This window comes from Oncorhynchus nerka, linkage group LG15 (assembly GCF_034236695.1).
Source record: "Oncorhynchus nerka isolate Pitt River linkage group LG15, Oner_Uvic_2.0, whole genome shotgun sequence".
NCBI lineage: Eukaryota > Metazoa > Chordata > Actinopteri > Salmoniformes > Salmonidae > Oncorhynchus > Oncorhynchus nerka.
The window spans coordinates 2973129-2987963 of record NC_088410.1 but is presented as its reverse complement, the minus strand read 5'-3'; the positions used below and the strand labels follow the sequence as shown (position 1 = coordinate 2987963).

General features: G+C 47.4%; 1 protein-coding gene across 1 annotated transcript in view; it reads left to right on the top strand.

The window, feature by feature from the left end:
* The window catches only part of LOC135559958 (zinc finger protein 436-like), a 42501-nt gene extending 30005 nt beyond the window's left edge, over nucleotides 1-12496 (top strand). Inside the window, exon 2 of the mRNA XM_065000859.1 lies at nucleotides 11670-12496. Coding sequence (XP_064856931.1) covers nucleotides 11670-12232 — 563 coding nt within the window. The 3' untranslated portion in view covers nucleotides 12233-12496. The remainder of the gene's footprint in view (nucleotides 1-11669) is intronic.
* Nucleotides 12497-14835: the final 2339 nt, after the last annotated feature.

Below are 14835 nucleotides of genomic sequence, written 5' to 3'. Positions count from 1 at the left end.
CTCCTGGACTGGACCAACATCACCAACAACATCTTTCTCCAATACCTCCTGGACTGGACCAACAACATCCATCCCCTCCAATACCTCCTGGACTGGACCGACATCACCAACAACATCCATCACCTCCAATACCTCCTGGACTGGACCAACAACATCCATCACCCCCAATACCTCCTGGACTGGACCAACAACATCCATCACCCCCAATACCTCCTGGACTGGACCAACAACATCCATCACCCCCAATACCTCCTGGACTGGACCAACAACATCCATCACCCCCAATACCTCCTGGACTGGACCAACAACATCCATCACCCCCAATACCTCCTGGACTGGACCAACATCACCAACAACATTCATCACCTCCTGGACTGGACCAACAACACCAACAACAACCATCACCTCCAATACCTCCTGGACTGAACCAACAACATCCATCACCTCCAATACCTCCTGGACTGAACCAACAACATCCAATACCTCCTGGACTGGACCAACATCACCAACAACATCTTTCTCCAATACCTCCTGGACTGGACCAACAACATCCATCACCTCCAATACCTCCTGGACTGGACCAACAACATCCATCACCCCCAATACCTCCTGGACTGGACCAACAACACCAACAACAACCAATACCTCCTGGACTGGACCAACAACACCAACAACATTCATCATCTCCAATACCTCCTGGACTGGACCAACAACATCCATCACCTCCAATACCTCCTGGACTGGACCAACATCATCCATCACCTCCAATACCTCCTGGACTGGACCAACAACATCCATCACCTCCAATACCTCCTGAACTGGACCAACATCACCAACAACATACATCACCTCCAATACCTCCTGGACTGGACCAACAACATCTATCACTTCCAATACCTCCTGGACTGGACCAACATCATCCATCACCTCCAATACCTCCTGGACTGAACCAACAACATCCATCACCTCCAATACCTCCTGGACTGAACCAACAACATCCAATACCTCCTGGACTGGACCAACAACATCCATTACCTCCAATACCTCCTGGACTGGACCAACATCACCAACAACATCTTTCTCCAATACCTCCTGGACTGGACCAACAACATCCATCACCTCCAATACCTCCTGGACTGGACCAACAACATCCATCACCCCCAATACCTCCTGGACTGGACCAACAACACCAACAACAACCAATACCTCCTGGACTGGACCAACAACACCAACAACATTCATCATCTCCAATACCTCCTGGACTGGACCAACAACATCCATCACCTCCAATACCTCCTGGACTGGACCAACAACATCCATCACCTCCAATACCTCCTGGACTGGACCAACAACATCCATCACCTCCAATACCTCCTGGACTGGACCAACATCACCAACAACAACCAACACCTCCTGGACTGGACCAACAACATCCATCACCTCCAATACCTCCTGGACTGGACAAACATCACCAACAACAACCAATACCTCCTGGACTGGACCAACAACACCAACAACATCTATCACCTCCAATACCTCCTGGACTGGACCAACAACATCCATCCCCTCCAATACCTCCTGGACTGGACCAACATCACCAACAACATCCATCACCTCCAATACCTCCTGGACTGTACCAACAACATCCATCCCCTCCAATACCTCCTGGACTGGACCGACATCACCAACAACATCCATCACCTCCTGGACTGGACCAACATCATCCATCACCTCCAATACCTCCTGGACTGGACCAACAACATCCATCCCCTCCAATACCTCCTGGACTGGACCAACAACACAAACAACATACATCACCCCCAATACCTCCTGGACTGGACCAACATCATCCATCACCTCCAATACCTCCTGGACTGGACCAACATCATCCATCACCTCCAATACCTCCTGGACTGGACCAACAACATCCATCACCTCCAACACCTCCTGGACTGGACCAACGACACCAACAACATTCATCACCCCCATTACCTCCTGGACTGGACCAACAACATCCATCACCTCCAATACCTCCTGGACTGGACCAACAACATCCATCACCTCCAATACCTCCTGGACTGGACCAACAACATCCATCACCCCCAATACCTCCTGGACTGGACCAACAACATCCATCACCCCCAATACCTCCTGGACTGGACCAACAACATCCATCACCCCCAATACCTCCTGGACTGGACCAACAACACCAACAACAACCAATACCTCCTGGACTGGACCAACAACACCAACAACAACCAATACCTCCTGGACTGGACCAACGACAACCAATACCTCCTGGACTGAACCAACAACATCCATCACCTCCAATACCTCCTGGACTGGACCAACAACATCCTCACCTCCAACACCTCCTGGACTGGACCAACAACATCCATCACCTCCAATACCTCCTGGACTGGACCAACAACATCCATCACCTCCAATACCTCCTGGACTGGACCAACAACATCCATCACCCCCAATACCTCCTGGACTGGACCAACAACATCCATCACCTCCAATACCTCCTGGACTGGACCAACATCACCAACAACAACCAATACCTCCTGGACTGGACCAACAACATCCATCCCCTCCAATACCTCCTGGACTGGACCAACAACATCCATCCCCTCCAATACCTCCTGGACTGGACCGACATCACCAACAACATCTTTCTCCAATACCTCCTGGACTGGACCAACAACATCCATCACCTCCAATACCTCCTGGACTGGACCAACAACATCCATCACCTCCAATACCTCCTGGACTGGACCAACAACATCCATCACCCCCAATACCTCCTGGACTGGACCAACAACATCCATCACCTCCAATACCTCCTGGACTGGACCAACAACATCTATCACCTCCAATACCTCCTGGACTGGACCAACAACATCCCGCCCCTCCAATACCTCCTGGACTGGACCAACATCATCCATCACCTCCAATACCTCCTGGACTGAACCAACAACATCCATCACCTCCAATACCTCCTGGACTGAACCAACAACATCCAATACCTCCTGGACTGGACCAACAACATCCATCACCTCCAATACCTCCTGGACTGGACCAACATCACCAACAACATCTTTCTCCAATACCTCCTGGACTGGACCAACAACATCCATCACCTCCAATACCTCCTGGACTGGACCAACAACATCCATCACCCCCAATACCTCCTGGACTGGACCAACAACACCAACAACAACCAATACCTCCTGTACTGGACCAACAACACCAACAACATTCATCATCTCCAATACCTCCTGGACTGGACCAACAACATCCATCACCTCCAATACCTCCTGGACTGGACCAACATCATCCATCACCTCCAATACCTCCTGGACTGGACCAACAACATCCATCACCTCCAATACCTCCTGAACTGGACCAACATCACCAACAACATACATCACCTCCAATACCTCCTGGACTGGACCAACAACATCTATCACCTCCAATACCTCCTGGACTGGACCAACATCATCCATCACCTCCAATACCTCCTGGACTGAACCAACAACATCCATCACCTCCAATACCTCCTGGACTGAACCAACAACATCCAATACCTCCTGGACTGGACCAACAACATCCATCACCTCCAATACCTCCTGGACTGGACCAACATCACCAACAACATCTTTCTCCAATACCTCCTGGACTGGACCAACAACATCCATCACCTCCAATACCTCCTGGACTGGACCAACAACATCCATCACCCCCAATACCTCCTGGACTGGACCAACAACACCAACAACAACCAATACCTCCTGGACTGGACCAACATCACCAACAACAACCAATACCTCCTGGACTGGACCAACAACTATCACCTCCAATACCTCCTGGACTGGACCAACAACATCCATCCCCTCCAATACCTCCTGGACTGGACCAACAACATCCATCCCCTCCAATACCTCCTGGACTGGACCGACATCACCAACAACATCCATCACCTCCAATACCTCCTGGACTGGACCAACAACATCCATCACCCCCAATACCTCCTGGACTGGACCAACAACATCCATCACCCCCAATACCTCCTGGTCTGGACCAACAACATCCATCACCCCCAATACCTCCTGGACTGGACCAACAACATCCATCACCCCCAATACCTCCTGGTCTGGACCAACAACATCCATCACCCCCAATACCTCCTGGACTGGACCAACAACATCCATCACCTCCAATACCTCCTGGACTGGACCAACAACATCCTCACCTCCAACACCTCCTGGACTGGACCAACAACATCCATCACCTCCAATACCTCCTGGACTGGACCAACAACATCCATCACCTCCAATACCTCCTGGACTGGACCAACAACATCCATCACCCCCAATACCTCCTGGACTGGACCAACAACATCCATCACCTCCAATACCTCCTGGACTGGACCAACAACATCTATCACCTCCAATACCTCCTGGACTGGACCAACATCACCAACAACATCCATCACCTCCAAACCTCCTGGACTGGACCAACAACATCCATCCCCTCCAATACCTCCTGGACTGGACCAACAACACCAACAACATCCATCACCTCCAATACCTCCTGGACTGGACCAACAACACCAACAACATCCATCACCTCCAATACCTCCTGGACTGGACCAACAACATCCATCACCTCCAATACCTCCTGGACTGGACCAACATCACAAACAACATCCATCACCTCCAATACCTCCTGGACTGGACCAACAACACCAACAACATCCATCACCTCCAATACCTCCTGGACTGGACCAACAACACCAACAACAACCAATACCTCCTGGACTGGACCAACAACAACCAATACCTCCTGGACTGAACCAACAACATCCATCACCTCCAATACCTCCTGGACTGTACCAACAACATCCATCACCTCCAATACCTCCTGGACTGGACCAACAACATCCATCACCTCCAATACCTCCTGGACTGGACCAACAACACCAACAACATCCATCACCTCCAATACCTCCTGGACTGGACCAACAACACCAACAACATCCATAACCTCCAATACCTCCTGGACTGGACCAACAACACCAACAACATCCATCACCTCCAATACCTCCTGGACTGGACCAACAACATCCATCACCTCCATTACCTCCTGGTCTGGACCAACAACATCCAATACCTCCTGGACTGGACCAACAACATCCATCACCTCCAATACCTCCTGGACTGGACCAACATCATCCATCACCTCCAATACCTCCTGGTCTGGACCAACAACATCCAATACCTCCTGGACTGGACCAACAACATCCATCACCTCCAATACCTCCTGGACTGGACCAACATCACCAACAACATCTTTCTCCAATACCTCCTGGACTGGACCAACAACATCCATCACCTCCAATACCTCCTGGACTGGACAAACATCACCAACAACAACCAATACCTCCTGGACTGGACCAACAACATCCATCACCTCCAATACCTCCTGGACTGGACCAACAACACCAACAACATCTATCACCTCCAATACCTCCTGGACTGGACCAACAACATCCATCCCCTCCAATACCTCCTGGACTGGACCAACATCACCAACAACATCCATCACCTCCAATACCTCCTGGACTGGACCAACAACATCCATCCCCTCCAATACCTCCTGGACTGGACCGACATCACCAACAACATCCATCACCTCCAATACCTCCTGGACTGGACCAACAACATCCATCACCCCCAATACCTCCTGGACTGGACCAACAACATCCATCACCCCCAATACCTCCTGGACTGGACCAACAACACCAACAACATTCATCACCTCCTGGACTGGACCAACAACATCCATCACCTCCAATACCTCCTGGACTGGACCAACAACATCCATCACCTCCAATACCTCCTGGACTGGACCAACAACACAAACAACATTCATCACCTCCTGGACTGGACCAACAACATCCATCACCTCCAATACCTCCTGGACTGGACCAACATCATCCATCACCCCCAATACCTCCTGGACTGGACCAACAACACCAACAACAACCAATACCTCCTGGACTGGACCAACAACACCAACAACAACCAATACCTCCTGGACTGAACCAACAACATTCATCACCTCCAATACCTCCTGGACTGGACCAACAACATCCATCACCTCCAATACCTCCTGGACTGGACCAACAACATCCATCACCTCCAATACCTCCTGGACTGGACCAACATCACCAACAACAACCAATACCTCCTGGACTGGACCAACAACTATCACCTCCAATACCTCCTGGACTGGACCAACAACATCCATCCCCTCCAATACCTCCTGGACTGGACCAACAACATCCATCCCCTCCAATACCTCCTGGACTGGACCGACATCACCAACAACATCCATCACCTCCAATACCTCCTGGACTGGACCAACAACATCCATCACCCCAATACCTCCTGGACTGGACCAACAACATCCATCACCCCCAATACCTCCTGGACTGGACCAACAACATCCATCACCCCCAATACCTCCTGGACTGGACCAACAACATCCATCACCCCCAATACCTCCTGGACTGGACCAACAACATCCATCACCCCCAATACCTCCTGGACTGGACCAACAACATCCATCACCTCCAATACCTCCTGGACTGGACCAACAACATCCTCACCTCCAACACCTCCTGGACTGGACCAACAACATCCATCACCTCCAATACCTCCTGGACTGGACCAACATCACCAACAACATCCATCACCTCCAATACCTCCTGACTGGACCAACAACATCCATCACCTCCAATACCTCCTGGACTGGACCAACATCATCCATCACCTCCAATACCTCCTGGACTGAACCAACAACATCCATCACCTCCAATACCTCCTGGACTGGACCAACAACATCCATCCATTGGTTACCTCCTGGACTGGACCAACAACATCCATCACCTCCAATACCTCCTGGACTGGACCAACATCACCAACAACATCCATCACCTCCAATACCTCCTGGACTGGACCAACAACATCCATCACCACCTCCTGGACTGGACCAACAACATCCATCACCCCAATACCTCCTGGACTGGACCAACAACACCAACAACAACCAATACCTCCTGGACTGGACCAACATCACCAACAACAACCAATACCTCCTGGACTGGACCAACAACACCATCACCTCCAATACCTCCTGGACTGGACCAACAACTCCATCCCCTCCAATACCTCCTGGACTGGACCAACAACATCCATCCCCTCCAATACCTCCTGGACTGGACCAACATCACCAACAACATCCATCACCTCCAATACCTCCTGGACTGGACCAACAACATCCATCACCCCCAATACCTCCTGGACTGGACCAACAACATCCATCACCCCCAATACCTCCTGGACTGGACCAACAACATCCATCACCCCCAATACCTCCTGGACTGGACCAACAACATCCATCACCCCCAATACCTCCTGGTCTGGACCAACAACATCCATCACCTCCAATACCTCCTGGACTGGACCAACAACATCCATCACCTCCAATACCTCCTGGACTGGACCAACAACATCCATCACCTCCAATACCTCCTGGACTGGACCAACAACATCCATCACCTCCAATACCTCCTGGACTGGACCAACAACATCCATCACCTCCAATACCTCCTGGACTGGACCAACAACATCCATCACCCCCAATACCTCCTGGACTGGACCAACAACATCCATCACCTCCAATACCTCCTGGACTGGACCAACAACATCCATCACCTCCAATACCTCCTGGACTGGACCAACAACATCCATCACCTCCAATACCTCCTGGACTGGACCAACATCACCAACAACATCCATCACCTCCAATACCTCCTGGACTGGACCAACAACATCCATCACCTCCAATACCTCCTGGACTGGACCAACAACACCAACAACATCCATCACCTCCAATACCTCCTGGACTGGACCAACATCACCAACAACATCCATCACCTCCAATACCTCCTGGACTGGACCAACAACATCCATCACCTCCAATACCTCCTGGACTGGACCAACATCACCAACAACATCCATCACCTCCAATACCTCCTGGACTGGACCAACAACATCCATCACCTCCAATACCTCCTGGACTGGACCAACAACACCAACAACATCCATCACCTCCAATACCTCCTGGACTGGACCAACAACACCAACAACATCCTGGATCACCTCCAATACCTCCTGGACTGGACCAACAACATCCATCACCTCCAATACCTCCTGGACTGGACCAACAACATCCATCACCTCCAATACCTCCTGGACTGGACCAACAACATCCATCACCTCCAATACCTCCTGGACTGGACCAACAACACCAACAACATTCATCACCTCCAATACCTCCTGGACTGGACCAACATCATCCATCACCTCCAATACCTCCTGGACTGGACCAACATCACCAACAACAACCAATACCTCCTGGACTGGACCAACAACATCCATCACCTCCAATACCTCCTGGACTGGACCAACAACATCCAATACCTCCACTGGACCAACAACATCCATCACCTCCAATACCTCCTGGACTGGACCAACATCATCCATCACCTCCAATACCTCCTGGTCTGGACCAACAACATCACCTCCAATACCTCCTGGACTGGACCAACAACATCCATCACCTCCAATACCTCCTGGACTGGACCAACATCACCAACAACATCATCACCTCCAATACCTCCTGGACTGGACCAACAACATCCATCACCCCCAATACCTCCTGGACTGGACCAACATCACCAACAACCCCCAATACCTCCTGGACTGGACCAACAACATCCATCACCTCCAATACCTCCTGGACTGGACCAACAACATCCATCACCTCCAATACCTCCTGGACTGGACCAACAACATCCATCACCTCCAATACCTCCTGGACTGGACCAACATCACAACAACATCCATCACCAATACCTCCTGGACTGACCAACATCACCAACAACATCCATCACCTCCAATACCTCCTGGACTGGACCAACAACATCCATCACCCCAATACCTCCTGGACTGGACCAACAACATCCATCACCCCCAATACCTCCTGGACTGGACCAACAACACCAACAACCATCACCTCCTGGACTGGACCAACAACATCCATCACCTCCAATACCTCCTGGACTGGACCAACAACATCCATCACCTCCAATACCTCCTGGACTGGACCAACAACACCATCACCTCAATACCTCCTGGACTGGACCAACAACATCCATCACCTCCAATACCTCCTGGACTGGACCAACAACATCCATCACCCCAATACCTCCTGGACTGGACCAACAACACCAACAACAACCAATACCTCCTGGACTGGACCAACAACAACCAATACCTCCTGGACTGGACCAACAACACCAACAACAACCAATACCTCCTGGACTGAACCAACAACATTCATCACCTCCAATACCTCCTGGACTGGACCAACAACATCCATCACCTCCAATACCTCCTGGACTGGACCAACAACATCCATCACCTCCAATACCTCCTGGACTGGACCAACAACATCCATCACCTCCAATACCTCCTGGACTGGACCAACAACATCCATCACCCCCAATACCTCCTGGACTGGACCAACAACATCCATCACCCCAATACCTCCTGGACTGGACCAACAACAACCAATACCTCCTGGACTGGACCAACAACAACCAATACCTCCTGGACTGGACCAACAACACCAACAACAACCAATACCTCCTGGACTGGACCAACAACATCCATCACCTCCAATACCTCCTGGACTGGACCAACAACATCCATCACCTCCATTACCTCCTGGACTGGACCAACAACATCCACCACCTCGAATACCTCCTGGACTGGACCAACATCACCAACAACATCCACGACAATGAAAAAAACAAGTGTCAATTTGCCTGAAACTGGACCCTTTTGTAAATAGCTTGAACATCACATATTAACCAAAAGTCAACAAAACCTGTCCATGCAACAGACCAGATTACAGACCAATGAAACACACTGAAAGGATGTCCAAGCAACAGACCAGATTACAGACCAATGAAACACACTGAAAGGATGTCCATTACAGACCAGATTACAGACCAATGAAACACACTGAAAGGATGCACATGCAACAGACCAGATTACAGACCAGATTACAGACCAATGAAACACACTTAAAGGATGCACATGCAACAGACCAGATTACAGACCAATGAAACACACTTAGGATGCACATGCAACAGACCAGATTACAGACCAGATTACAGACCAGATTACAGACCAATGAAACACACTGAAAGGATGCACATGGGAAGAGGAATAACACACCAGGGTGAAGATGGAGGACCTCCCATCATCCTAGACAAATGTTTAAAAATAAATCATAATTGTACTTTATTAAATAATATAGGTAAAATGATCTTATCTTATCTCAATCTTATACTATTGCCTAGAAAAAAGACGGTGGTTATTATTTAACCTCTTAAGACTCTAGGGGCAGTATTTCATTTTTGGATAAAAAGACGTGCCCGTTAAGCGCAATATTTTGTCACGAAAAGATGCTCGACTATGCATGGAATTGATAGCTTTGGAAAGAAAACACTCTGACGTTTCCAGAACTGCAAAGATTTTCACTGTGAGTGCCCTAGAACAAAAGCTTCAGGCAAAACCAAGATGTTTCTGCACCCAGGAAATGAACAGGATTTCTGAGGCTACGTTTTGCATTATCTCCTTATATGGCTGTGAATGCGACAGGAATGAGCCTACCCTTTCTATCGTTTCCCCAAGGGGTCTGGAGCATTGTGACGTATTTGCAGGCATATCATTGGAAGATTGACCATAAGAGACTACATTTGCCAAGTGTCGGCACGGTGTCCTGCGTTGAAATTGGTGCGCAAAACTCGGCTGCTGGTATTTTTCCATGGGGCTTTTGAGAAAAACCATGCTTCCACGAACGGCATATCAATGAAGAGATATTTGACAAAACACCTTGAGGATTGATTCAAACAACGTTGGCCATGTTTCGGTCGATATTATGGAGTTAATTCGGAAAACAGTTTGACGTTTTGGTAACTGAATTTTCGGTTAGTTTCGGTAGCCAAATGTGTAGTTACAAAACGGAGCGATTTGTCCTACACAAAAAATCTTTCAGGAAAATCTGGACATCTGCTATGTAACTGAGAGTCTCCTCATTGAAACATCTGAAGTTCTTCAAAGGTAAATTATTTTATTTGATTCCTTTGCTGGTTTTTGTGAATATGTTGCGTGCTAAATGCTACGCTAAATGCTAAGCTAGCCATCAACACTCTGATGACAGTGTTGTTAACGTTGCGTTATGGTAATGAGCTTGAGGCTGTAGTCACGATACCGGATCCGGGTTGGGTCGGACTATGAGGTTAATGCCCAATAGAAATGATTGGTAAATCATGTATTTAGCTGGTGTGGAAGTTTCATTCAGGGTCATATTCGTTAGTCCACACAGTTGCAGAAGGTTTTGCAACAGAAGACACCAACCCTTCCCATTTTGTCCCCCCCAGTTTCGGTCCGTTTGCTTCAGTTTAATTTCTATTGAACATGACCCTGATCTCTTTGTTATACTAAATAATCTGTTTTTGACAGGAGAGAGGCCAGACACAGAGGAACCAGAGCCAGAGACGTCCAAACCAGCAAGACCACACCACTGCTCCCTATGTGGAAAGAGTTTTAGCCAGTTAATGAATCTGAAAAGACACGAGAGAACACACATAGGAGATAAGCCTCATCACTGCTCCCATTGTGGGAAGAGTTTTACCCGATTAGAACACCAGAAAAAACATGAGAGAACACACACAGGAGAGAAACCTTTCCACTGCTCCCAGTGCGGAAATAATTTTACCCGGTTAGGGAGCCTGAATGAGCATAAGAGAATTCACACAGGAGAGAAACCTTTCCACTGTTCCCTGTGTGGAAAGAATTTTACCTGGTTAGCAAGCCTGAATGAACATAAGAAAATTCACACCGGAGAGAAACCTTTCCACTGCTCCCAGTGTGGAAAGAATTTTGCCCGGTTGTGGAACCTAAAGGAGCATGAAAGAATACACACTGGAGAGAAGATATACAAATGTTCTCAATGTGGAAAGAGTTTTACCTGGTTAGGTGATCTGAAAAGACATAAGAAGACACACACAGGAGAGAAGCCTTAGCAATGCTCCCACTGTGGAAAGAGATTCACCCGGGCATGAAGGAACACGCAGACAAGAAAGCCTTACCACTGTACTCCAGGTGAGAGAGATTTACCCAGTTAGGGAAAGACCATGAGGGAACACACAGACAAAAAGCCTTACCGCTGCTCCCAGGGTGTAGAGCGATATCAAATCACATGGACCTGAAGTTCACAAGAGCACACACACTGCTCTGACATTTGTATTCTATATATTAAATTAGTTTTTATATATGCCACATTAACTCAATAATACAGAATGTAATAAAACATAGAAACTTTTTTTTATACACATGAATTGAATATTGTGTCTGTTTTATATGTAGAATAAACCTTCAGTTTGAATGAATACTCTCTCAAACTCTGTCTCTCTGTGTGTTTCATCTGCACGTGGTGGAGGAGTATTAACACCTGACTACTAGCTACAGTGGGGTGGGGGGATACACAGAGCTGATCCATAAGAAAGGACAGCAGAGGTTCTACTGCTTTTTCCCTCCAGAAAATAATCTGATCGGATCATTCTGATCCCGATGCCACAATATCACAGAATCACAGAGGCTGTCACAGTGGTAGAGGAGGAGAAAGAATCATTCATAATGAAAAAAGGGAGGAAGAGGAGGCTGTTATAGTGAAATAAGAACCTTTTAGAGAGGAAGGGGAGGCTGTTATAGTGAAAGAAGAACCTTTTAGAGAGGAAGAGGAGGCTGTCACATTGAAAGAAGAAGATGAGGATTTCATAGTGAAAGAAGAGGAAAGGTCCTTTTGGAGTGAAAGACGAAGAGGAGACTGGAGATCTGATTAACACTAGTGAGTACTATCTTAAAAACAGGAGCACCAACTCTGCAGTTGTTCAACTAATGTATGATTTTTAATAAGAGTCATTCTACTGACGTTTTACACTTGAATATGTTATTCAGGGGTGCGTTCAGTACGAGAGAACAGTGTTCAGCGTTTAATTAAACTGTGTGATTGGTGTCCCAGAGATTGTGCTTTCAAATGGTCACATCCATATTAAAGGAGAAATGTGCCTTTTACATTTTTTTAAATATACAACAAAATGTATATTTTTGATGTAAATGCCATGTTATAGAAGGGTCCAGACACTTGTTCTTGATTAATTACCCCAACCATTGATTAATTACCAACCATTGATTAAACCAACCATTGATTAATTACCCCAACCATTGATTAATTACCCCAACCATTGATTAATTACCCCATTGATTAATTACCCCAACCATTGATTAGTTGATTAGGGATGATTAATTCTTTACCCATTGATTAATTACAGCCATTGATTAATTACCCCAACCATTGATTAATTACCCCAACCATTGATTAATTACCCCAACCATTGATTGGTTGATTAGGGATGGACACAGTTATTTTAATATTCTTTACATGAAATAACCTTACATTGATTAATTACCCCAACCATTGATTAATTACCACAACCATTGTTTAATTACCCCAACCATTGATTAATTGATTAGGGATGGACACAGTTAGTTGAATATTCTTTACATGAAATAACCTTAAATCCTCTGTGACATTTCTCCATGCAAGGATATAAGGATAGACCACGACAGTTTCATGACCCTGTAAAATATACAGCCGACACATGACTCTGTAAAATATATGTAGCCGACACACTTTTCATACGTGTAGCTTCTTCTTGTCAGCCAATTAAAGGGTTGGCTACAATTACCAACCAGTAGGCTGCTGTTTAATCTGAATGGAGTTGTTGTAGACATGGACAGGTAAGGCAGCAAAATAGCCTCATTTAGCCTCGCTAGCTTCTTCACACTGCAGCTTTAAAGTGAGGCTCCATGTGAAAAAAATCTGGATATTAGTCCTATAGGGAAATAATTTCAAATGCCCTCCTCTACCATCCATTCATTTCCTCCTCCTTGTTGTGCAGTAGGGGGGTTCTGAACTAACATGGACAACGGCTCCAAAAACACCCAAATACGTCTTTTTAGGAACAAATTATGACTAAATAACGACTAGATGATGTCTGTATCATGTAGGGTTCAGAGGTCATGGGGTCTGACAGTGTAATGACTAGATGATGTCTGTATCATGTAGGGTACAGAGGTCATGGGGTCTGACAGGAGGCATGTAGAGGTCTGAAAAGGGCCTAAAATGGCCACTTTCATCCGGATTGTCTCAGAAAGAGAATATGAGATAACAAAAATATTATCTTGGGGTGGAATCTGCCTCTTATCATGTGGAAGTTTCATTCGGGGTCATATTCATTAGTCCACACTGTAGCAAAAGGTGTTGCAAACAGAAGACAAAAACCCTCCCTGTTTCACACCACTTGCTTCTGTTTCATTTCTATTGAACAGACCCTGATCTCACTGTTAAACTAAATAATCTGTCTTTGGCAGGAGAGAGACCCGACTCAGAGGAACCAGAGCCAGAGACGTCCAAACCAGCAAGGCGACTCCACTGCTCTCTGTGTGGAAATAGTTTCACCCGGTTAGACAGCCTGAAACGACATGAAAAAACACACACAGGAGAGAAGCCTCATCACTGCTCCCACTGTGGAAAGCGATTTAGCCAGTTAGTGAACCTGAAAGA